At 35.1% G+C, this 26,941-nt stretch overlaps 1 protein-coding gene across 1 annotated transcript in view; it reads left to right on the plus strand.

Moving 5' to 3' along the window:
• Window positions 1-22,813, plus strand: part of Sur (Sulfonylurea receptor) — a 37,751-nt gene extending 14,938 nt beyond the window's left edge. Inside the window, exons 5-23 of the mRNA XM_088261986.1 lie at window positions 1,198-1,455; window positions 1,538-1,838; window positions 3,777-3,955; window positions 4,724-5,072; window positions 5,630-5,735; window positions 7,282-7,669; window positions 8,818-9,069; window positions 10,279-10,586; window positions 10,692-10,850; window positions 10,930-11,030; window positions 11,158-11,396; window positions 11,485-11,706; window positions 11,790-11,947; window positions 12,034-12,229; window positions 15,364-15,601; window positions 17,927-18,054; window positions 19,008-19,299; window positions 20,288-20,487; window positions 21,342-22,813. Of these exons, the coding sequence (XP_088118112.1) occupies window positions 1,198-1,455; window positions 1,538-1,838; window positions 3,777-3,955; window positions 4,724-5,072; window positions 5,630-5,735; window positions 7,282-7,669; window positions 8,818-9,069; window positions 10,279-10,586; window positions 10,692-10,850; window positions 10,930-11,030; window positions 11,158-11,396; window positions 11,485-11,706; window positions 11,790-11,947; window positions 12,034-12,229; window positions 15,364-15,601; window positions 17,927-18,054; window positions 19,008-19,299; window positions 20,288-20,487; window positions 21,342-21,494 (4,227 nt within the window). The 3' untranslated portion in view covers window positions 21,495-22,813. The remainder of the gene's footprint in view (window positions 1-1,197; window positions 1,456-1,537; window positions 1,839-3,776; window positions 3,956-4,723; window positions 5,073-5,629; window positions 5,736-7,281; window positions 7,670-8,817; window positions 9,070-10,278; window positions 10,587-10,691; window positions 10,851-10,929; window positions 11,031-11,157; window positions 11,397-11,484; window positions 11,707-11,789; window positions 11,948-12,033; window positions 12,230-15,363; window positions 15,602-17,926; window positions 18,055-19,007; window positions 19,300-20,287; window positions 20,488-21,341) is intronic.
• The last annotated feature ends 4,128 nt before the right edge of the window (window positions 22,814-26,941 follow it).

Here is a 26,941-nt window from a genome sequence, read left to right on the forward strand (position 1 = left end):
ACTTTTAAAAACGTCTGAGACATTACTATCTGTCATTAGAATCCTAACTGTAGATCAAACCTCCTCCCTCTACCTCCTTCCCTAAACTCCCTTCTTCCTTTGCCCTCCTTATTATCGTCTTTTGTTAATTTATGTTTTTTTTTTAATGTCAATTTGTAATTTATGTTTTTTAAATGTTCAAGTACTATCTACCCTCTGATTGCAAACGGCTATATATGGTATCAAACGTTTTGATCAATATCACTAGTCCGTCTTTGGTCGGTTGGAAGATATTTCTTTTTAGCAATAAGCCCGCCAATGTACTTTTTATTTTCTGTACATGAAGTTTTAAATAAATAAAGCTATAAGCAATCTTCTTCATGGCTACATCCCAACTTATCGTCTTTGCAGACTGCTGGGGTCAGCTCTCCTCGTCCTCAGGTTGTAGTTCCTTCTGTCACGGACAACGTCACCTAGGCCATGTATTCGAACCATGTTCTCTCTTTGCAAGCAATGTATATAATCAATGATATTTTTATATCAAAGTAATATTATTTATTTTTATAATTTTTTTTTTCTAATTTCCGTTTTACTCGGTAAACTCCATTATTGCTTAAAATATATTGTGACACGTGTTTCGATGCATTCCGCATCATTTTCAAACACCGTATGTAACGCCTTAGACTAATCCTCGCCTTATCTAAGTTTAAGAGCTGTGTCCTTGGAACGTTGATGGATAAAAACGATCTGCTTCTTATTTTTATTTATTTACTTATTTATTATTTTTTATCAGTGGGAACATAGACAATAGGGGGAGGTTTAAGTCATTATCATATTGTTAATTTTGATTTTATTATTACATATTTTATTTTTATAAATTTCTATTGTTTCAAAATGTTGCAGTTTGAATGACTTTTCGTATAATTAATTTTTTGGGTGTTTTTTTTTAAAGAAATTACCAAGTAGAACTTAAATTATCATTTAAATTATAATGAAATTATCAGGGGTGTGCATTCTGTATGCAAAATGCTTTTCTGCCTATGGGCAGAAAGCAGTGCCTATCCTGGATAACTCGCGTTCCATATAGAAATACGACCAGTGCCTACTATGCCTTATCCTTACCCAACCCTACTGCCTACTCTGATTAAAAACTGTGAGCACGCCACTGGATATTATAACAATGTGACTGCCGAATTAATTCGTGGATTTTTTTCCTAGTCGTTAGTTTACGACAAGTGTATGAAGATGGCGCTGTGGTCCAACACTGAAACGTTTACGCAGATGATACCAGATGATGACGCCATTTTAAAAACCAAAATTTCTCATAAAACAAGCTTAGACGAAAAACCAAAAAAGATCCCTCGAGATGACGATAACGTGGATGGAAGCATGATCACCAATCTCATATCTGAAGATTCGTTTAACATAATGTCATTTATTTGGATAGGACACTATGTATGGGCTATTCCGCTGAAAGTAAGAATTTTTAATTGTAATATACATACAAATTTGTCGAAAAAATGACAAATCATTAACATGGTACAACCTTATTTTTCAGATAGCGGTGCTCATGTTTCTTCTTTACCTAAAGCTGGGTGTTAGTGCGATCATAGGAGCCACGATTTGCATTTTCACAATGACTCCTCTACAGTTTTACATCGGAAAGAAAATGTCTCTCAACTCCAAGAAGACTGCAGAGAGAAGTGACGTGAGGATGATGAAGATCAATGAAATCTTCCAAGGAATCAAAATCCTCAAGATGTATGGCTGGGAAACTATATATGGACAGAAAATACTAGAGGCCAGAGACAAGGAACTGGAGCTTTTGAATAATGAATCGGTTTATTGGGCTCTGATCAGTAAGTTTACAATATCCTGTACTATATCCACTTTCTAACTTTTTTATAAGTATATTTTATTTGAATAAGTATGTAAAAATAACTCAATTGCTGCTAATAAATATTAAACAGGGTGTATTTAGTAGATCCACGGTCAATGTCGCCTACATCTTCATTTCTTCATAAGCAACTGTGTCGATGTTTTAATTTTTTTATTTTATTTTTATGGAATCTGTAGATAATGATTTATTATTAAGTATTTAGAAATTACTTCGCCTCCGTAGTGTAATGGTCAGCAAGCTCGGCTACCATACTGGTGGACTCGGGTTCAATTCATTGGGGGGGGGGGGGGTCAAATAAATATGAGTTTTTTTTTACTGTAATATTTATTCAATATTACCTGGGACTTTTACCTGAAGCGGAGGGTTGATCATCTTTCCTTCGATATATTTTTTATGCACCCAAATTTTCGTTCACATATCTGGATTTGTCCACTTAGGAGTTATTCATATTGCCATATCAACAAAAATCAAGAAGAAGAAAGTCTGAGATTCGACCTGTCATAGACTGGTTGAAGTGATCACTTTATACATGTGCAAAATTTACCATTCCACCCATGATTGACAACCACTTTACAAAAATTTTCGGAAATTTCATATATAGTATGCATAACGCGCCTTTAATTAACACGTTATTTCACATCTGAGTTCTTGGCACCATCTAAGGTTAATGTGAAAAACATATTACAAACACCCAGATCAGTTGATAAAACCTTTTTAATTAAATATTGCAGTATTTTTATTAATATTATTTGACTTTCACCCTTTTTCCAAGTCTTTCCCTGTTGAAAGTTTCCATAATTTATGTTGCATGAAATATTAACGCAGCTCGAAATTATTATGTTTCTATTTTCGGGCGTAAACCATTAGTAAATAATAAATTGCCGCAGACATGACCTCCTTCCGCCTACACGACTTGTTGCTATAAATTGAATATTTTAAGGTAACTGTACCGGAAGGAAATAAACCGTTCGGTAGGGCCTGAGAGGGTTTTCTTCCGGCTATTTACTAAAGCGTCAAATCTACATAACTTTATAATTCTGTAACCCGTACAATACCATTTGTATTTGCGGACAATTGGTTTTTAAATAATTAAATTAGAATATTTAATGTAATTAAATAATAAAATTATTTTGAATATAAACTCTTGCAAATTGTGTACTTATTTAAATTGGCACCCTAAAGAAAACAAAAAACGATATTTTTCGCCAAAACAATTATGTTAATAATAGTTTTTAAAAATCTTAATTTTCTCGACCGATATATTTTCCTGATTATTTTACTAAAAATGTTTTGTTTTTCAAACGAATTATTGTTAAATATGTCATAAGGAAGTCTGAATTGTTCAATAAAATATTATTCAAAATAACTCGTAAGTAAAGTAGAGTCAATATTTGTGTCAGGTTGTGGTCCCGTGGTTAGTGTCACGGACTTTTATGTCGGAGTTTCTTGGTTCGAACCCACTCTACCACAATTCGATCCCTATTTCTAATAATGAGCCGCTTAGGCTCACAGAAATAGTATGAAATTGAAATATTTGTGTAAATAATAAAAACACAAATATTTCTCTTTAAAAAAATATTTTTTAAAAAATTGGCACCAATAAATTTTATAAACTTTTTTTAACCTGCAATTTATCATCACATTTTCGTAAAAGCTCTTATTTTTCAATTTGTATGCAATTAATTTTCGAACAAAATATGTACGAATATGTACGCGTTATTTATCTCTCCCGTTTTTTTCATGTCCCTCTAGTACGATCGTTGTAAATATTTAAATTTCATACGATCGTGGTAATAATTTATACTTTTTCGGTGTGTTTAAACGTTATGAATTATTTTTACTGTTTTATGTTGAATAACATGTAATACTAACCTCTGATTTTTTTTCTTTTATTTAGCATTCCTAACTCACGCTTCATCAGTACTCATAACATTGGTAACATTTGGCCTATACTTCCTGCTGGAAGAGGAACAAATGACCCCCGCGAACGTTTTTGCTGGACTGGCTCTATTCAACCAACTCACAGTACCCCTCTTCATTTTCCCTATTACCGTTCCGATAATAATATCAGCACTGGTACGTACAATTGTATATTTTCATTTTGTGATCCCTTAAAACAACTAGAAATACGTAATTCGCTGTCTAAAAATTGAAAACGATGATTGTACTCGTAAAATTTCTCTTAACATTTACTGTTTTTATTATCTTTATATGTCATAGTATGTGCATATTATAAAATACCACTTTTTTAAATATTTTTTTTACCACAATTATTTGTAAACTATATCAAGGTGTATTGTTGAATAATTTTCTTAACTATAATATGAAATTTTCAACTGTTTTCAACAAAAGAATATCGAAATAGAACAAAAGAATAAAGCTTTATGTATTCAATATTAAATGTGGCATCAATTTCATGTTTTTTCATTGACAAAAATGATAAATATTGGTGTACCTATTATGTACATACATACATACATATTTTCGCAGTCCCAAACAGCCCTTTAATAGTATTAATATCGTGTTAGAGTGGATTTGAATTTAAAAACTCTATACACTAACCACGGCACCAAAACTTGACTCATTTTATTATAATTTAAAGAATTAATTTCATTTTTTAAGTATCGTCTTTGATTATTAAATTGACAAATAATTATTAAATCATACTAAAACATAAACTGGCTGGTAATTGTAGTCATTATAATTTTAAAGAATATATAAGAAAAAATTGATATCATTTTTTATAACCGGGAAGGTCGATACGTTTTACATATTTTTATATTGCTCAAATATATGCTTTATTATAAAATTTTGGAAAGAATATTAATAAAATTTTATTTTCAGGTTAGCACAAGACGACTCGCGGAGTTCCTCGAACTTCCGGAAATCAATAAGAAACATGATGCCTCAACAAACAACAACGAAGACAACAACAATAGGAACAGCTATCTCTCAGATATCATTAAGGACCCCTCGTATTCTCTAGATAATATTGATGAAATGGAAGAAACCGAGAGTGAAGAAATATTGAAAGATACTACGGATAAAGAGAGTGTGGCTGGATCGTTAGAAGAGAATCATAATAATATAAATGAATATGTTTATACTTTTAACAACTCTGTTTTTGTTTGGGGATCGGGCGATGAAGCATTCTCCAGAATAAGCATCATGCATACTTTGAAAATTCCCAAAGGTATTTTATAAATATTTAACAATATGTAGATTTATAATTTTGAAAGCAGACTGAATGCAGTCGAAATGCGATCCCTCAGACTGTGCGGCAAAACAATGTATGATAGATTTTCGAATGGTGAAATAAGGAAAGAATGCAAGGCTGAGAGAAGCATTATCGATAAAATTAAGAAAGGTGTGTTGAGATGGTTTAGACATGTGGAACGTATGAGTGAGGAAAGAACGGTTAAACAAATTCATGAGGCAAATGCAGTTGGAAAAAGAAGCAGAGGAAGACCGAGGAAAATTTGGTACAATCAGGTATTCTTGAACCAAGAAAAAATACTTGAAAACGCCGTGATGGTTAGTTAGTTAATTATGAATAAGTAAACTGGGGCTGACCTTGTATTAAATCTCAAATCAACAATATTCCAAGGCAATTATAAGTGAATGATTATCCGAATCAATCGGTTATTATCGAATGATTTTTTTAAAATAAAATAACACAATGTTTGAAAAATAAGTTATACTAAACAAAAGCAAATTTATCATTTTTGTATAAACCACTATTTGTTTTAGGAAAATTGACCATGGTTATTGGAAAAACTGGAAGTGGAAAATCATCTTTCCTGTCCGCATTAGTGGGAGAGATGCACTTCTTGGCGGGGAATGTTACACGAGCAAAGTAAGTTTATACAAACTACAAAAAAATCATTACTATGTAACCCGTTTTGTAAATATGCCTTCAAGTAGAAGATTAAAGGTTTAAAAGAGAGAGACAGAGTACCTAGTCTCGTAACTTTGAGACGGGTCCCATGGCGTAGTTGGGTAGAGGCTCGACTGCAAAACTCGCGTCGCGGATTCGATTCCCGTCAATTTCAAAATAAATTCAAGAAAGATGTATTTTCAATTGGTCTGAGTATTTGTGATGCATTTTTCACGTTCACCTTCCCTATCCTTACTATCCTACCTGCAGACAAACCTCTAAAAGTAGAGGATTTGAGGGTTATTCCTTTTTTAATGTTGGATCGAATCTGGAGTCTAATGCAAGCAGCATGTCAACAACCCATAATACTGAAGCAAGAAAAAAATGCTTTGATAAGATTTTTGGATACTTCAGACGCACATTGAACTAGCCCAGTGGTCGGAAACGTGTGGCTCGCGAGCCATATGTGGCTCTTTAAGCAATTTGGGTCTTTCTTTGTCGAATTCAAAATGACATTTTTTTATATAAAATCTAATTATTTTAAAAAAAATTATTCTGTGCATAATAGAAATTAGAACTTTTAAAAAAAATACTTTATTCTGTCTTCTTTACCCAAAAATTTAAAAATGCATAATAAAATACGTTTAAAAAAAACATTTATTTTAATAGAAAAAGGCGTCATCAAAACCTTTTTTGCGCTGATTTATACATCTATGATACATGTATAAATTTGCGTAAAAAAGTATTTCTGATTAAAAATCTGTCACCTAAAAAATACTTGTAGGTTGCTTTAAATTTCCAATAAATTAAATTAAATTAATATTTGTAAATTAAAAATTAGATCCCCAAAAATTTCCAAACCGTTTTGATACTCACGTTTGGCCGACCCCTGTACTAGCCAAAGCCAATGATACTAAATTAACTAACTAACCATCACGCCGCTTCCCCGCAAGGGTAGGCAGACAGAATAGAACGCCACACCACTCTGTCCTTGCAAACATTCTTCGCCTCTTCCACGTTTATGCATCACCTCATACATACCCGCCGATTGTTACGACTCCTAATCTGACCACTTTCAAGTATTTGGCATACCTGATCGTGCCATGTTTTTCTCGATCTTCCTCTGCTTCTTTTCCCAATTACATTCGCCTCATAAATTTGTTTTACCGTTCTTTCCTCACTCATTCGTTCTACATGTCCAAACCATCTCAACACAACAACTTAATTTTATCGATAATGCTTATCTCAGCTTGGCATTCCTTCCTTATTTCACTATTCGCACATCTGTCATACATCGTTTTGTCGCACATTCTTCTACGTTCATGCATCTCCTCATACATACAGCCAATGATACTAAAATAAGTACATAAATGCATTTGACATCTCAATAAAGGTGCAGAAGTATAAGTCTGGGTATTTACAAAGTTAACGACCCATCATGGGCTGGTTTAAGTGAACACTTCACAGAGTAGAAGCATTGGGGGTTATCCCTTTTTTTTAAATGTTTTTCTTATTATGATTCTAGCGACGTCTCGCTGGCCTACGTGTCCCAGTCCCCGTGGCTCGCGAGCTCCAGCATCCGGGACAACATCCTGTTCGGGTCGGGGCTGCGCGCGCGGCGCTACCGGCGCGCGCTGGGTGCGAGCGCACTGCCCGCCGACCTCGCGCTGCTGGCGGCGCGCGACCTGGCGCCGGCGCGCGCGCTGTCGGGCGGCCAGCGGCAGCGCGTGGCGCTCGCGCGCGCGCTCTACTCGCGCGCGTCGCTGCTGGCGCTGGACTGCCCGCTGTCGGCGCTGGACCACGCCGTGGCCCAGAAGGTCTTCGAGAAGGGCATCCGGCGCGCCTGCGTGAGGGACGGCAGGACCGTGGTCATGGTGACCAACCGCTTGCAGCTTCTACCGCAGGCTGACCAGGTTATAATAATAACTTTTCACATTCCATGTATATTTTTTATAAAGTTTTCGCAAAATAGACCGTCATTTGTTGCTGCAATCCAACACACAGGATTGAGACCACAGAAAAATAAATTTTTCATAATAGAGTCCCGAAAACTCAGCCTAAGGGCGCTTGTGCACTGCACGGAATTTTACTTTTCGGCAGACCAGTTTTTTTTTATTAATAAAAGCTTAGCAGTTTAGACAGTTTAGCGTGATCAAATTTACGCGCACTGTGATCACGCACCGATCGAGCGCACCGATCTGAAGAAAGACGGCCAAACGTGTGTTTTTCACATTTACCTTCCCTATCCTCACTATCCTACCTGCAGACAAGCCTCTAAAAGTAAGTGGCTTTGCAGGTTATTCCTTTAAATAAATAATAAATATTATTTATATTCAAAGCATTTACTTTGTGGTCAAACATTTTAATTGATATTAGTAATGTTAGTAAATAACCACTCACCGACTACTTCTGTCTACCGGTTTCGAGACGTACCCGTCTCTTCGTCAGGACATACACTACAATTTAACAATCATGCGAACAACACTACACCACACCCACTTAGTACTATTCACATACACTATCACTACACATGCAAAACATGCAGAGCGAGTTGTTAGTCCCACCATGCTTTTGGGAAACTAAATAATAAAGTAAAAATGTAATATAAATATACGCAGGTTGGAAACTATATTAGGATTCAAAGAGAAGGGGGTAGGTTCTGGGAAGTGGGAGGAGTTGAGTTAGTCCTCCCACTTCCCAGAACCTACCCCCTTCTCTTTGAATCCTAATATAGTTTCCAACCTGCGTATATTTATATTACATTTTTACTTTATTATTTAGTTTCCCAAAAGCATGGTGGGACTAACAACTCGCTCTGCATGTTTTGCATGTGTTGTGATAGTGTATGTGAATAGTACTAAGTGGGTGTGGTGTAGTGTTGTTCGCATGATTGTTAAATTGTAGTGTATGTCCTGACGAAGAGACGGGTACGTCTCGAAACCGGTAGACAGAAGTAGTCGGTGAGTGGTTATTTACTAACATTACTAATATCAATTAAATAATAAATAATTAAATAAATAGGCTAAAGTTACTAAAAGCATACTTTGATTTCCTCATCCAGATCATCTACGTGGAAAACGGACGAGTCCAATCCGTGGGCACCCTCCGCGAGGTGGAGAGCGCGCGACCAGAGCTGGCGCAGGAGTGGCGCTCTCCCCCGCGGGCCCCGGGGGCTGGCGAGGGCCCCGGGGGCTCCGCCGACCGGGGCCTCGCGGGGCGCTCCGCGCGGGGCCACTGGCAGCTTCTGCGCATGGCCAGCCGCCTCAGCAGGCAGCTCAGGGAGCCCAACGAGCAGGACGAGGAGGACGGAAATGTATGTCCAATTCACAACTCTGCATTTGAATAATAGTATATTATTTTGAGAAATAAAAAAACTTGATCCACTCACATATTCAAAACATAATATTGGCGAGTACGGCCAGCAAAGCAAAAATGTATAAAAAATAGACAGTGAAATACAGATTGGTGTGTCTTAATATATATTTTAAAATAAATGTCTAAAATGTGAGTGGATCAAAAAACAAAGTCTTTTTATTTCTCAAAATAATATATCAATATGATCCACAAAGTTAATGCTTTCAATATTCATAACAATTAGACAGTACACCGCAGGCGCCGTGGCTAGACGTGGGTAGACGCTCGACTGCGAAATTGGCATAGCGGGTTCGATTCCGGCCAGTTGCAAAGCAAATTCAAGAAAGATTTATTTTCATTGGTCTGGGTGTTTGTGATGCATTTTTCACATTTAGTTTCCCTATCCTTACTATCCTACCTGCAGACAACCCTCTAAAAGTGGAGGCTTTGATTCCTTCTAAAAAAAATAACATTCTACATATCGTAGTCATACAGGAGAAAGTGACCAAGTGCATTGTTTTACAAAAACGTGATCATTGATTATTTGATATCTTACTGGCTTAATATTGCCGTGAAAAAATCCCAAAGGATTTTAAACTTGGAGGTATTAATATATTGACTAGTTAAAAATGACTAACTGCATTGGTGTTTGTTTTCTTGCCAAGCAATAGTGACTTAAATGGCCCTCCTGAACATTTTACGTTTTAGTAGTTGGTCACTTTCTCCTGTACGACTACGATATGTGGATGTATTTGTACATACAAAATATATTTTTTTCTCGTTTGGTTGGGTTATATTGATTGCTTCAAAGTGTATTGTTTTTTACGTGTGTATTTTTCTAAAATCTTCGTGCTGTATTTTTGAAAAAAAAACTAATTTTTTTGTTGGCATGGTTGATATTGTTGCGACAAGAGACAAGCTTTACTGTGTCATCCTATAATTATGGAAGGCATCACTTTTTTCTTCTTGCATTGTATGCAGTACATTGAATGACCCATTAATTAAACAAATAATTACTGACAATATAAGAATCAAAACAAACATTAAATCATTAAATATTTTACTCATGTTTAGCCTCTTCTGATAAATACTTTTTTCGTAAGAGGCCACAAATTCGTTTCCGAGAAATACTTTTTTAAATTTAAAATGTAAACGTATTATTCACCAGGCATCATTCGTTCCTCTAAAAAAACGATTCACGCCACAAGGCTCGAGATATTTCACTCACGATCTCCTTCTACCAACCGATGAATGCGACGATGAAATGTTGCGGAATTCCGTCCCCAAAAGGTCGTCTACCAGGCGCAGGAATTTACAAAACTCACTAAGAATCGGAAATAGGAAACATAAAACTGCCGAGAGATCCACTTCCCTGCAAATCACCAAGCACAAAGTGAAACCAACTTCTCTCCAGAGACAATTATCCACTCCGACCATACAATTCAACGCCGTGTCGGAAGTAGATTCAATAACTAGGTAAACTATTACTTATTTTACAATTCAATTAATTTAATTAAAATTCTGCACGATATTTATAATTATTTTAATTGCGTTAACTATTTACATTTACATTTATTCTAGGCAACCCAATGGTGACAGAGTTCAACAAAGATATTTATTAAGAAATCTGTTTCCTGTATCATCACAAAAATTGTTGGAAACGCAATCTGATGGATTACAAATTACGAGGCAAAAAAGTATCATAAAACGTCTTCTTTCAAGATCGTCCACTAAGAGAAAGTAAGAATTTTTAGTGGCATTTTAAAATATGTTTTGTTTAATTCCGGCTATGGTTATTAAAGTTATGCGGTGTTTTCAGATGCGCTCTTCCTCCAAGTGATAGGGAACACACTCCTATCCGGAGAATTATATCAACAAAGTCGGCCAACAGTGACGACTTCATGGAGGATGATGACTTTAGTAGGTCATTTTGATTTAGTTTTTAACATTGACCGTATTATAAATAAAGGTCGCTCTTGTCAGTATGATAATGACATACTTATGACGTGTCAATGATTAAAATCCCATGTCAAAAACTATATTCCAGGCACAGAAATTGCATCCGACGGATTGGTGACCGATGAAAAACGAGAATATGGAAAAATACCAAAGAGGGTATATTTGGAATACTTCAAGTCTTGCGGAGTTTGTGCCGGAACTCTCTACATTTTATCTTCAATAGCTTGGCAATGCTTGAGGGTATATACGGACGTTTGGTTGAGCGAATGGACTGGCAATGGCGTAGGTACTGAAGACCGCTCAGATGCGAGTATCAGCGATCAAGACGTAAGAAAATCAATCTTTCAATGCCAATGCCAAAATTTGTACTCGTATTCTTGTATGTTTTTTTTTTAACAATTGGCAATTCTTGCAGGTAAAGCGGTACTTACTGGTTTATTCAATTCTATCCATTACATCTATCTTTATGTCGTTTGCTTCAAACGCTATCGGTCAGTTTGCCGGAGCTTCTGCAAGAAAAACTCTTCACGCTACACTTTTGGAGAATATTATCTTGTATCCTTTATCTTTTTTCGATTCCACTCCTCTTGGTAGAATCATCAACAGATTTTCCATGGATATTGGGATAATCGATAAGGTAATAATGCATTGTATACGAATTGATGAAAGTAATCAAATTCCGATTATTCTGAAGATAAAAATCGTATATTTTTCTTATAGAAAATAGCGACATCAATCCAAAGACTACTCCAGTTTCTATTGTTGTGTTTATCAGCTACTTTTATGAATGTAGTAGTCACTCCATGGTTCTTGGTAATTGCGATTCCAATCTGCATACTTTATTATGCAATTCAGAAATTTTATCGACGTTCTGCTAGGTAAGGACAAATAATGTTGACTCTAAAATTGTATTGATCATACGTTGATATACCCTTAATACCCTTAACAATTCTTAAATTTCTAGAGAACTACAGAGACTTGATGCTATAACTAAATCCCCTATTTTTTCACACTTTGGAGAAACTCTTGGAGGTCTTCCTTATATCAGAGCATATGGTCAACAAGAGAGATTTACGAAACAGCTTTGGGCTAAAATGGATGTGAACACCAACGCCTTCATCATACTCAACTCCAGTAATCGATGGCTTGGAATAGCTCTTGTAAGTGTTTTTGCAACTAATTTTTAATTTTTGTGTTGAGATGGTTTGGCCATGTGAATCGAATTAGCAAAGTACAACAACAGTAAAATAATTTTATGAGGCGAATGCAGTCGGAAATGAAAGCAAATGAAGGCTTAGGAAAACTTAGCTTGATTAAGTATTTCAAATACTTGATAGAACGTGGCCAGGTCACGACTCAAGAATAATCAGCGGGTTTTTTTTTTTTTTTTTTAGATGGGAATTGCATTTATTATTTACCTTGCTTATTATGTACAAGGTTTATAGATCATTTAGTGGATTTTTGTTTCTTCTAGCTAATTAAAAATGTTTTTGTTTGAATCTGTGTTGGGAACAGGAGGGATCATCTAGTGTGGGTCAAATAGGAACTTCTCTGCATTTGCTCATTGCTGGGAGGAAACCACGTAAAACTCCTCAGGAGAAGGCGGACTGTTGACTGTCATCAGCAGACCTTCCGTTCCACTAGAAGAGGGTTCGGCATTTTGTGTCCTACTTTGGTTTATGTTACCAATGTCCTTCACTATTTTTATCATGTATGATACTACCTCTCGTGACAGTTCCTTATGAACTATCACGGATTCGATGTTGGATAGATCCTCGCCCAGGCTCCTGCAACGCGCCTCCAGCTGTTGTCTTTGAAAGCTGAAAAGGGGGCAAAGCATCAACAGGTGAGGGACATCTTGAGGTGTCTCATCATCACACGTACAGCTGTCGATCTCGGAGATCTTGAAACGATGTAGGTAGCTCATGAACCCACCGTGACCCGTAAGGATTTGAGTGAGCTCAAAGCCAGGTTTCTGCAGTCTCCTGAAATCAAAGGCATGGAAAATGGTTGGTAAGAACATTTTGGTTACCTTTCCGGTGGTTTCGTTCAAATAACGATCGTTCCAGAGTTGGAGGGTCCTGCTTCTAATTTTCCTTTTGGCAAAACTTAGCGGGAAGTTGGCATAGTCAGGGGCAGTCTTCTTGAGTGTTGCCTCCCGGGCCTTTTCATCCGCCTTTTCGTTCCCTAGGATACCGCAGTGACCCCTTATCCAGCCGATATACACATTCTGGTGTCTGCATCTTAACTTTTGAATATCTGTTCTGATGTCCATGACAATAGGGTTGATCGAATTTCGGTCCGCTATTGCGTGGACGCCAGATTTACAGTCTGTCAGGATCGTTATCTGCTTCCATCTGTTTGGGGGTTTTTTCAAAACATAAAACAAGGCTTCTTTGATCGCATAAAGTTCCGCCTGGAACACAGAACAGAAGTCGTCGAGTTTCAACTTCCTCGACGGCAGCTCTCTCACGCCATCGAAGGGTACAAAAGCTGCACCTACTTTGCCGTTCAAGAGACTACCATCGGTGAAGATCCTCAACTCTTCCTGCAATGTCCCAGGTAGAGTCTGGTCATCGTAGCCGTGATCTATGGAAAGTCGTTCAGCTGGATGAGGGAGGGAGAAGTAGTCTCCGACTCCCTGGTAGAATCTGTCTTCCGGCAGGTCCTGCAAGATAAGGCTTTTCTTGACTGCGTATGCCTCAGCAAGTTCCCTAATCCTCAGATCGAGTGGCATAAATCCACTTAAAACCTGAGCTGAAACAAGGGAGATTGTCCTGTACCCTTTGCATGACCTGATAGCAATATGTCTTTGCATGGAGTCCAGTTTCTTTCTGATGACTTTCTTGTGAACCGCTTCCACCCACACGCTTGAGGCATATGTTATCAGAGGTTCTACAGCGCCTATATATATTTGCTGCATAACTTCCGGTGACGCTCCCCATGTCGGTTTGGAGGCTCTCAAGAGTTTGTTCGTGATGCCAGCTGCTTTTTTGCAAACGTTGTCAACGTGTTTAGACCAATTTAGGTTGCGGTCTATGGTGAGGCCCAAAACCTTGAAATGGTCTACGAATTGCAACCGGACTCCGTTCATGTATATTTCCGGCTGGCGGTCCTTTCGTCTGGTAATAAACATCGCGTTCGTTTTATCTTCTGCAAAATGGAGTTTGGCCTTAATTCCCCATGTAGTGATGGTTTTTAGGGCGTTATCCGTCATTATCTCGAGATCCGTCGTGCTGTCGGCCACAGCCGTCAAGAGAAGGTCGTCCGCGAATGCCCTCAGTTCTACCCCCTGGCCCAAGTCTTTCTGGAGTACATCATCCAAGATGTAGTTCCAGAAGCTCGGTCCGCAGGAAGATCCCTGAACGCATCCTTTGGTCGTGACCTTCTCGAGAGTGGCATCAAAATGTGACAACACGACTTTCCTCTGTTGATGATCAGCGGGTATGTATGAGGTGATGCATAAACGTGGAAGAAGCGAAGATTATTTGCAAAGACAGATTGGTGTGGCGTTCTATTATCTTTGCTTACCCCTGCGAAGTAGCGTGATGGTTAATTATTTAGTTAGTTTGTTTAAATATAGTGGCTAGTAAGTACTGTCATGGGGCCAGTTACTAAAACATAACTATACCATATATATATATATATATATATATATATATATATATATATATATATATATATATATATATATATATATATATATATATATATATATATATATATATATATATATATATATATATATATATATATATATATATATATATATATATATATATATATATATATATATATATATATATATATATATATATATATATATATATATATATATATATATATATATATATATATATATATATATATATATATATATATATATATATATATATATATATATATATATATATATATATATATATATATATATATATATATATATATATATATCCCTTACCCTTATCCGCACCCAACGGTGCATAGGGCACTGCATCGTATTGACGCAGTGTTATCTTGATTGTTACTTACATAAAGGCAAGGTGACCAGTCCAGGGTAATATTAAATAAATATGTGAGTGTAAATCATTAATAAGTATTTTCACCCCCCCTGGGAATCGAACCCGGGACCACCAGTACGTATCTAAATACGCTAACAATTACATCACGGAGGTGGATAAAAATATTATATATTTATAAACAAACTAACTAGCGGGATGACTGACAGGATGTGATTTTTTAAATAAATAATTTCGAAAAAGTTAATCATTAAAAGTTATTTTTTTCTATTAAGGACTACTTGGGGGGAGTGATAGTGTTCGCGGCCATTAACGCCGCCCTCCTATCGGCCAAGATGTACCCCCAGACCGTGACCCCGTCCCTCGTGGGGCTGACCATAAATTACACCCTCCTAGTGCCTATTTATTTAAATTGGGTGGTCAAGTTCCTGTCAGATATGGAGATGTACATGAGCGCCGTGGAAAGAGTCCGACAGTATTCCACCTTGCCTATAGAGGATTACGACGCTACGGGTAAGAGCTTTTAGTTTTTATTACACTAAAAAGGAGATAAGTTTCATTATTTAAAAAAAAAACAATTCTTAATATAATAAAAAAAATCGTTTATTTTGCCTTAATTTTACTTTTAAAAAACTTTAAAAATTAATGGTGACATAAATTATTATATTCTTTGTTGATTCGGCATTAACTTTGTGTAATAACATGTTTTTTTTTAAAGCACTTGTGTAATACCACTTACTTTATTATATTACACGCGGCTAGTTTCGAAAACTACAGATGTAATCATTAACAGGTGATTAATAAAATTAATAAAACTTATTTTGTAATCACCTCTTAACGATAACATCTATAGTTTTCGAAACTAATCATCTGTAATGAAATAAAATTTAATAAGTGGTACCATACAAGTGATTAATTTTAAAAATAAATAACATAAAATATTCGTCAATTGATTCGGAAGTCATTTTGTGGTAATATCTTTCCATTGTTAATTTTAGTTTTATTTGGTAATTACCACTGTTTATTAAAATCTATTGTGATACGTGTAGAAAGTGATACGGAATTCATCGAAACACGTATCACAATAGATTTTCAAAAATAGTGATATTTACCATGTGAAACTTAAAATAAAAATAGATAAATTATTCTCCTTCCGCATATCGCTCATTCCTTTCAAGAACGTCATAATTCAAAAATCGTCAATTTTCATTTGTACATGTTTTCGGAATGCCCAGAAAATGTACTATATCCCAGCAAAAGCGGCATATTTTTAACTTAATATTTACCCTCTACAGGGCAGAAAGTGTTGTTTTTACATTTTGAAGAAAAGGTATTGTTTAATTATTTTTTTAAATAAACTTAATATTTTTCAAATGGAGAACAAACCTTCAGGTTATACCTTAAAAGATCCGTTGCACAGTAGAAAGTTCAAAAAGTGGCTTGAAATTTATTTTTAGTACATTGTATTATATTTTTAAACTTTAAAACGCTCTTCTGAAAAATCAAGTTTTTTGATTTATGACGTTCTTGAAAGGAGTGAGCGATATATTCATAGTAATGAGAAGTAATTCCATGCGATGTAGGAAATTCAAACGTAATATTACGAATCGTTAAATGTTTTTTTTTCAAATCTTATTTTGCACCGTGTTATTTTGAAATCGTGGTAAAAATAATCCGTGTAAAAATGGAGTTTAGTATACACTGTTCTAAATTTTAAACCTTTGTAAATTATTGCATGTTTCAATTCCTTTTCCCCACTTGGTACATTTATTATTTACAATGCCTTGAAGTAGAACCCTACCCAGTTCTTAACTCAGAAATTTAGAAATTTAGTTTATGGGTAGTCTACTTTTCGGAATAGGCTACGAACATTTTTGTTCATTTTTTATGCCAATCTTCAAAATTGCTTGGATTCGCGGAACCTGCATATTTAATGAACACATCCTATTTCTGTAACACGTCCTTAGATGCCAAGACGTTTGAGAGTTTATGTAATATGCGATTGAAACAAAACGATTTTTTTAGATTATATATATATATATATATATATATATATATATATATATATATATATATATATATATATATATATATATATATATATATATATATATATATATATTATATATATATATATATTTATATATATATATATATTTATATATATATATACATAATATTTCAAACAGGATTCTGTGATGTACACGCAGATGTTTGTGTATCATACTTCGAAGTTGAATTCCCGTCTAAAACTAATATAAAAATACAATTTAATGCGTATTTTCTTATGTGTGACTGGACTACTCTTTTTCTTCTTCTTCTGACCCTTATCCGCACCCAATAATGCATAGGGCACTGCATCAGATCAACGCAATGTCAACTTGAAACAAAGACACGAAGATCAGGTACCAGTCCATGGTAATATTAAACACTCTCCTTATGATTCATTTTTCAGTTTTTGTAATGACTTATGGTATTACAACAAGTGAACGACGAATCATAAGGAGTGTTATATTACCATACAACAAAGTTTACAAGGTTTTCAATAAACGAAATAGTACATTAATCAGGCTAAACCTGCCTGGTAAAATAGTGATAAAACAAGACGATGAGAATGAAAATGAAAAACACTTTTTATCTATATTCATAGGAATATATACGCGATGATTCTATATTCATAGGAAAAATTAAAATACTCGCCATTATATTTAAACGTAGAAAAAATTAACTTCTAAATGTTATTTTTTTCAGTACGCGGCAAGCGCCTGTCATGGTTATTACCATTGATGTACAATTTTCCGCTAGTCACTTTCATCTGCCTCGTGTTTTTTTTTTCAGATTCCAATCTACCTACCGAATGGCCTTCGAAGGGTGAAGTGACGTTTTCTGGAGTCACGCTTAGGTACGGGGATTCCAAGGAACCAATTATTCGCAATCTCAATCTTCATATTCCAGGAGGTCAGAAGGTAATTCACACTTTTGTGATTTGACACCACCAGATTTTAGTTTCCGATTGATCTGTTCTTTTTCGGCCGTCCTCGTTCTGTTCTCCTGCTCACATTCGCCACATATACTTTCTTAGTCGTTCTCTCTTTACCCATTCGCTCCACATGTCCATTCCACATTAAAGAACTCTTCTTAATCTTATTTTAAAAATGGTTCACAAAAAATGAAAAACATATTACAATAAATGAAATACAGTGCAATACAATTTTTTTTAATGTAAAAAAAGGGTTATAAATATTAAAAGTAATAAAGTAAGAAAAATAAAAATAAAAATTAGAAGTAAAAATTAAAATAGAAATTAAAACTATGCTACATTAGAAATAAAACTATGCATACAATTAAACAACAGCAAAGTGTGTGCCGCGGCACACACTTTACTGGTGATTAGTTGTCTAGTTTTGTGAAAATATCACTTGATCCAAATTTTGATTGCCTGTGCTCAGTTAAGTAGGCTCTTATTTCGTATTAAACAAAATATGTTATTTTTTGACATCTCATCAAAGATGAAGAAGAATATGGATGTCTGGGCATTTACGGAGCTGACGACCGTCATAGGCTGGTTTAAGTGATCACTTTACACACGTGTAACATTCACCAATTCTACCCATCATTGACAACCACACTACTCAAATTCTTGGAAGTTCTACATATATATATGAACTAATTTAGAAACCTTGTTCTTGAATCACTAGAGCTTCACTAGAGACATCTATTGGTGAGATGTAAAGAAGCTCTTTATTAGGCAGTATTTGGACACACTCAAAATGTTGTAAAATATGTTAAATATGTTACTATGATATGGTACATGTGCGCCTCTAAAATTTCTTAATTTGGTAGGTGTACCATGAATAAAAGAAGTTTGCGGAACACTGATATAGTACAACGATTATTGATTTAAATATAATTTTAACAGGTGGCAATATGCGGCCGCACCGGCAGCGGCAAGTCGTCTCTGCTCCTCTCGCTGCTGCGCATGGTGGACGTGAGCGCGGGCAGCATCTCCCTGGACGGGCGGGACCTGGGCAGCGTGCCCGTGCGCACCGTGCGCGCGCTGGTGTCGGCCGTGCCGCAAGAGGGGGCCCTGTTTGGCGGCTCCGTGAGGGAGAACCTCGCCCCGGGGGGGCGCTGCACGGACGAGCAGCTCTGGGACGTCCTAGAGAAGGTGCAGCTGAAGGGGACTGTTGCTTCGTACCCTGGAGGATTGGGTGAGGAGAAAATTGCAAACTTTACTTCTTCTTCTTCTTCTTTTTCTTCTTTTAGGACTGGGTCCTGTCATTCTCCGGTCCGCTCCTGGGAGGTGGAAGACCAGCTATCCTTCCATCGTTTAGGTGGTCTGATCCCGCTTATGCTGCGGTCCGCTGCTATCCTCACCACTCGATCTGAACTCGCTCTTCTCACATGATTTCTCGTCTTCTTTCTCTTCCCCATCGCACAACATCTTCAACAACGCAGATTTTTCTTATTTCTGTGTACTAAACTTTACTTAATTCATTATAATTCTATCATATATCAGACACTGGATTGATTACCCTACGGGAGCTTGTGCACTACACGGATTTTTACTGTTCGGCAGTCCGGTTTTTTTTTTAAATAAAAGCGACTACGACAGTTTAGCGTGATCGAGTTCACGCGCACTATGATCGCACACCGATCAAGCGCACCGATCCGGAGAAAAAGAAGAAGAGACATAAATTTTGGAACTAGTGCTATATGCCGACTTTCTCCAGGGTACGCATGGCTACAATAGTTTAGAGACTAGAAGGAATGTGTATTTGATTACGCATTTTTATCGATTGTTGCGCGGTGCGATAATCCTGAAATTATCTGGAACATTGGTCTGTATGTTCCCGATAGTTACCTAAGACAGCGTCGACATAGATTGTTTCACATTCCTATACACAGGACCAACCTGCCGATGGTTATGCCTGTAGGAATAGCTACCACTATGTTAAACAATATCTCATTGGATATTGATCTATTCCATGTGTCTGAAGGAGTTTTCCGAAGTTGAATTCTTCTACAACCTTAGCAATAGTATTCTTGCTTATTTTCTATTTTTGTTAATGTATACGATTTAAATTTAAGTTTGTAATGTGTATATTATCTATAAATAAATAAATTGAATTGAATTGAATGCAATTGTTTTGGATTCTATTAAGAAGCGGTTTGTAACGAAACATGTGTCGGTTCCAGACGGAACGGTGGCGGAAGGCGGGTCCGGGTGGAGCGCCGGGGAGCGGCAGCAGCTGTGCGTGGCGCGCGCGCTGCTGCGGCCCGCCGCGCTGCGGTTGCTGGACGAGCCCACCGCGGCGCTGGACCCGGCCACGGAGGCGGCCCTGCTGCCGGCCCTCCTCCCGGCCCTGCCCGACACTCGGACCACCATCACTGTTGCGGTAAAATATATATATTTCACAACCCAATTAGAAACAACATATCGTAGTCGTACAGGAGAAAGTGACCAACTAACAAAACGTAAAATGTTCAGGAGGGACATTTAAGTCACTTTTGCTTGGCAACAAAATAAACATCAATGCAGTTAGTCATTTTTAACAAGTCAATATATTATACTTCCATGTTTAAAATCCTTTGGGATTTTTTTCAGGGCAATATTAAGCTAGTAAGATATCAAATAGTCAATGATCACGTTTTTGTAAAAAATGTACTTGGTCACTTTCTCCTGTATGACTACGATATATAAGAACTGTAATCGAAGATAGAAGGCACCTACTCGCGACTGTCTCGAAGAGACGAGCCAAATGGATCGTCACGTGTTGAGGCATGAGGGTTTCCTGTACCTGATAGTAGAGGGAACGATCGAGAGAACAAACGTTAGAGGACCCCCACGCTTCTTTTCCAAGTTCCAAGTTTCTTCGCAGCAATGAGTATATGCTAAGAACTTCCTGGATAGCCCACACTAGATTATCCTTCTTGTTTCCAACACGAATTAAAATAATACATATTTGTTTAGCTAGAAGATTGCTTTCAATTTCTTTAGAAAAAAATAAATTAAGATATATAATAGTTGCGTGACAAAATCCACTTATTTTTACTAGTTGAAAACAAAAATACAAGTATTTTTTTTCTTCGAATTGGAATGCATTATAACATGAACCATTAACATTATATATGAAAATAATAAATTGATCAAATTCCAATTAGTTTAAATCGCTCGTAAACGAGTGGAGGAATAGTATTTTTTTATCCAATTAGTTTGTTCACCGATGTTTTCATTCATTTCTTCTTTCAGCACCGGTTATCTACAATCATGGACTACGACAGAGTGATTGTAATGGAAGAAGGAAAGATAGTTGAAGATGGATCTCCCAAAGACCTGATGTCCAGACCGATGAGCATCTTTTCTTCAATGCTCAGGGCTGCTGAGGAACCATATGTGGATTAACTTTATATGACATGAATCAAGATGAACCGAAGCAAAACTGTAATAAAAAAAATACACTTGATTGACATTCTGCACGAGCGATTCAAGGGCACGGCCATCTCACGTGGAGGTGACGTGAATTGGCCACCGAGATCGTGCGATTTTACCCCATTAGACTTTTTCTTATGGGGCTTTCTAAGTCGCAGATCTTTGCGAATAAGCCACAAACCACAGTGGCTAACAAACCTAACATAACCCATGCCATCAGTCTGATGTATGCAATTTATTAAGTGAAACTTAAATAATAAAGAGTAAGAGAGATTTAGTGTGAGAGATAATGAGACAGAGCATCTCAAAAAGATACTTCATCTTCCTCATCTTTCTATTGATCCTTTCTTTTTCTAGTCGCCTGTTCCTCTTGGGATATCGACTGCCAGCTATATCTTCACCTTTTCGAAGGTCTACCTGGGGGTCTACGTCCTTCGGGGTTTCCTTGAAACAAGGAAGTCTGTCTTCTGGCATTCTGTCTACGTACCTACTCCTTCCAGTATAGCATCCGTTGTCGTCCCCACCTCACGATATCTTCCGTCTTACAAGTTCTCCGGATATCAAAGTTTCTTACGCGGTCTCGCACGTGTTTCCGGTTTTAGATCGGAGAATTCTCATCTCAGAGGTTGGAAGTCGAGATTTTGCTCTAGAAGTAAAGAAAAATATAACAATATAAAGTTTTCGTAAAAAATATTCAGTTTATTCAATGTTTGTTATAACTAAAATTTGAGTTATTTGTTTGCGAATCGATATTTTCGAGATAACAAGAAAAAGTTGCTTCTATTGTAGATAATACATACAGTTCCGGATCTTGTTATTTATTCGTTTGGTTTGTTATTTGTGTAAAGACCAAATTTTTCTTAAAAAAATTATAAATATTATTGGCACCTTAGCTGTTCATATATAGCGTCTAATATGTATATCTATATCGACATCAGTTTATTCTATCGCTTTGTATTGTTGTGTATACGTCGCTCTCTTTTGATCCACTCTCGTTGCGTCGCAATGTATAGCTCTCTTCTTCCTTCTCTCTGTGTTATACCTTTTTTCTCTCTCGTGTAACAAAGTATTCCTAATAAACATAACGCGTTCTTGAAATTTCACTCTCAATTCTCGACGAGTTATCGATTATAGAATCGCTAGCTAAAAAGTTTAATAACAAAATATTTTTTGAGAAATATCAATAGAAAATTAGCAATATTTTCGTATGAAAGCAGATCGACTCAGCCATTAAACTGTACTTTAAAAATGACTATATTTATGAAAGGAATAAAATAAACTCGATTAAAAAACAATGTCAGTATTAGCAGATTTTCCCTACATACCTAGTTCGGAAGTATCTGATATCGTTTATTTATAATTTCTAATGCCATTAATTTCTTGTGATAGAATATGTATATTTAAAACAGAATGGCGGAAATGACAAACCCATTTCTTATTTAATTTAATTAAAAAACTAATTTATTAAACAGTCTTACTCTTACTCTTCACAGTCGATTTTAATAGTAATTATAATAAAGTTATTTATTTTTATACATAATTTATTTTAAAAACGTAGAAAATTTTATTAATAAATATGCAAATTAACGCTAAGGTTTGTCATTATACCCGAATCAGTATTCAATAATTACTTCCAAAGAAATTCATCAATGGTATATCCGTAGTGGAAATATTTTTTTAACCATTAAATAAATATTATTAATTTTAATGTATGTTAGTCGAAAATGCAATATACATGTAACGTTTTAAGCCAATTTATTGAAATATCATTCGATAATTATTATTATATTAAGATTTTTGTGTATATTTAAATATAGAGGAAGAATGTATAAATCTGGCATTTACAGGGCTTAAAACCTGTCATAGGCTGGTTTAAGTTATCACTTTATGATTGACATGATTGACAACCACACTACTCAATCTTACATGTGCTGTTTCTTCAGCAACATCTATGGTTGGAATTAGTAAATTTTAGTCGTTAACAAAAACCTTCATAAATGTATGTAAGATTTTACCAGAATTATTTTACATACTAAGAGACACATGAAAATATATTTTTTTTTAATTTTCATGTTTTAGGCATCATTTATCAATAAGACGGGATAAATATAACTCGATAAACATTATTTGAGTAGTGTGGTTGTCAATCATGGACGGTGAATTATACACGTGTATAAAGTGATCACTTAAAATAAATAAAAATATTTAATAACAATATTTTAATGTATCCTAAATAAGAAGTGGCAGTAAATGAGATATATTAATTTTTGACATAATTCTGTGATATCGTTTTTTTTAGATTAAGTTAGAATAAGTATAACGAGTATTTTAAAATTAAACCTGCATTTTATATCCTTTTAAGTCATTAAAATTATGATTGAAGATTACAATACAGCTATCAAATAAAAAATTAAACATGTGTAATGAAGAAAAAATCCTACGGATAACTTGAACAAATATTATTATCTATGAATCACGAACATTATAATAATTTTTGTTGATAACACAAAAGGTGCATACGTGAATTAAGTGCAATTAACGTGAATTAAATTAAATGTTTTTTCTTTGCTGTGTGTTATATTATAGGTACACTCTGGATTAAGTTATGTTAAAATCCTATAAAGTCTTATTATTATTAAGTTTTCTTGTACAGTATGATTATCATAGTTCCTTTGATTGTCTTAAAATTAGTTTAGCAATAAGAACCATTTAATTGTATTACAGGAAGGATGAGAGCAGAGTGAACGCTGTGAAATGCGCTCCCACAGTCGAATGTGTGGAAAAATCATTGTTTGACAGAATTAAAAACGAAGATATAAGAAAGGAATGTAAAGCTGAACAAGGTTTAATTGATATGATTAGGAAGAGTTCTTTACGGTGGTATGGACATGTGGAGCAAATGGATAACGAGAGAATGACTAAGAAAATATATGTGGCGAATGTGAGCGGGAAAACAGAACCAGGACGACCGAAAAAGACTTGGCACGATCAGATCAATCAGAACCTAAAATCCGGTGGTGTCAAAAGTCCGGTGGCGTATTCGGAGGGCGTGTATGACTAGATGTATGGATGTGAAGGAAGCGAGGAGTGTATGTCAGGACAGAAGAGTGTGGCGTTCCAACCTTTCTGCCTACCCCTGCGGGGAAACGGCTTGGTAGTAGTAGTAATTTTATTACATTATTAATATTTTCCATATTTCATAATACAATATTTTACTAATTAATCAACTTACTAATTAATCAACTTACAGAGACAATATAACGCCACAGCAATCTGTCTTTGCATACAATATTCGCCCCTTCCACATTCATGCATCTCCTCATACATACCTACTAATTATTGCGACTCCTCACCAGATCTCTTAAGTATTTGTTACACATGATCATGCCTAGTTTTCTTATGTCTTCCTCTGTTTCTATTACCGAATACTTTTACCTCACACATTTCTGTTACTATTCGTTCTTCATTCTTTGGATTCACACGCTCAAACCATCTCAATACACCTTTCTTAATTTTATCAATTATGCTTATCTCAGCCTTGCATTCTTTCTTTATATCACCATTCAAACATCCATTATATAATATATCGTTTAACTAAATCTTTTAACTTAAATACTTTTAATTATCCCTCGTGGAATAGTTATCAACATAAATATTATAGATTTTACACGAGAAGAAAATATCAATGTTTCAGGTATTAAAAGGGTTTGCGTGTTATCATTAAGTGATCAATTTACACATTTCGCTCACTCCTTTCAAGAACGTCATAAATCAAAATACTTGATTTTTCAGGAGAGCGTTTTTGATGGAAAATATTATAATACAATGTATTAAAAATAAATATGAATACACTTTTTGAACTTTTTACTGTGCAAGAGATCTTTTTAGGTAAAAGCTGAAGGTTTTTTCTCCATTTGAAAAATATTTAGTATATTTGAAAAAACAATTAAACAATACCTTTTCTTCAAAATGCAAAAACAATACTTTCTGCCCTATAGCGGGTAAATATTAAGTTAAAAATATTCCGTTTTTGCTGGGATATAGTACATTTTCTGGCCATTCCGAAAACATGTACAGCTGAAAATTGTCGATTTTTGATTTATGACGTTCTTGAAAGGAGTGAGCGATTTGTTTAGCGTTCACCATTCTGCCCATATTCGAAAATTTATTCCACTTGATTTTTGGAAATGCATATACGAGAAATGCATTTATGCAACAGCCCATTCACTTGCGAGATGTCTAAAATATATTATATTATAAAACAAACGAGTATATATGTACTTCTTATCTTATATTTCGTTCCAAACATTTTTAATTTGTTGCTGACGCAGGTAAGAAGTCAAAATTTTATATTGAACAAATGCAAAATGAAGGAATAGATAAATAAATGATTAAGAGTTAATTGTATGAAAAATGTAAAATAGTTTTAATTTTTAATTTTTAGTTTACGTTTTTTCTTTCTTTTTTTGTGTGTATATTAGGTTGAATTGATAAAAACAATAAAAAAACGATTTTAAAAAGAACTCCACCCACAAGACACGAATCTTGGCAAAAAATATTTTAAATATGTTTATAATTTTTTTTAAATGAATGTATAGAATTGTAATTGTTTTTTTCTTTAAAATATCTTTAGGTACAAATATACTAGGTTGATCCCGTGAGAGATTGTTATCAAGATAGGTTATACAAAGATGACTCAAAGAGACTAAACAATTTGTGAGAACGTAAAATGTAATGTGGAAACCTTGGGTTTATACAAGACGTGTATTATGTAGTTTTATATTTCTTCACAATCTATTTAAACATACTATGTACGTTTATAATGATTATTTAAATTTATCTGAATTATAAAAATTATTATCAATAAAATATCTGTAACAACTATTTCCTTCAATTTTTTTTCCTTTGTCTCATTTTGTATCTAGCTACCAATAAATAAATAGATAATGGTGAAAATTGGTTTTGATTTTCCGTAATATTTTTTTTTTTTTTAAATAGCTGTTTTAATATTTTCATTGTTTGAAAACTTATTTTTTCGTATTAATCAACAAATGGTCAGTTACAAAAATTCGTATAAATATCTACATTCATAACCAGATGTTCACATTCCAATCATTTTTTCAAATAAGTTAGCGCGTATACATAATTACACATTATTCATGTATGTATAAACGTTTTAACCGTATGTATACATTTATGTACACACACACACACTTATTTTTACTCATAATATATATATCTATAAATATATATATATATATATATATATATATATATATATATATTTTTTTTTTATAAACCCTTATCCGCACCCCAATGGTGCATAGGGTACTGCTTCATATGAACACAGTGTTATCTTGATCGTTTACACACGAAGGAAAGGTGATCAGCCCTCCGCTTCAGGTACCAGTCCAAGGTAA

The sequence above is a fragment of the Brachycentrus maculatus genome, unplaced genomic scaffold, assembly GCF_059751285.1.
Source record: "Brachycentrus maculatus isolate JH-2025_06_01 unplaced genomic scaffold, ASM5975128v1 h1tg000172l, whole genome shotgun sequence".
Taxonomy (NCBI): domain Eukaryota; kingdom Metazoa; phylum Arthropoda; class Insecta; order Trichoptera; family Brachycentridae; genus Brachycentrus; species Brachycentrus maculatus.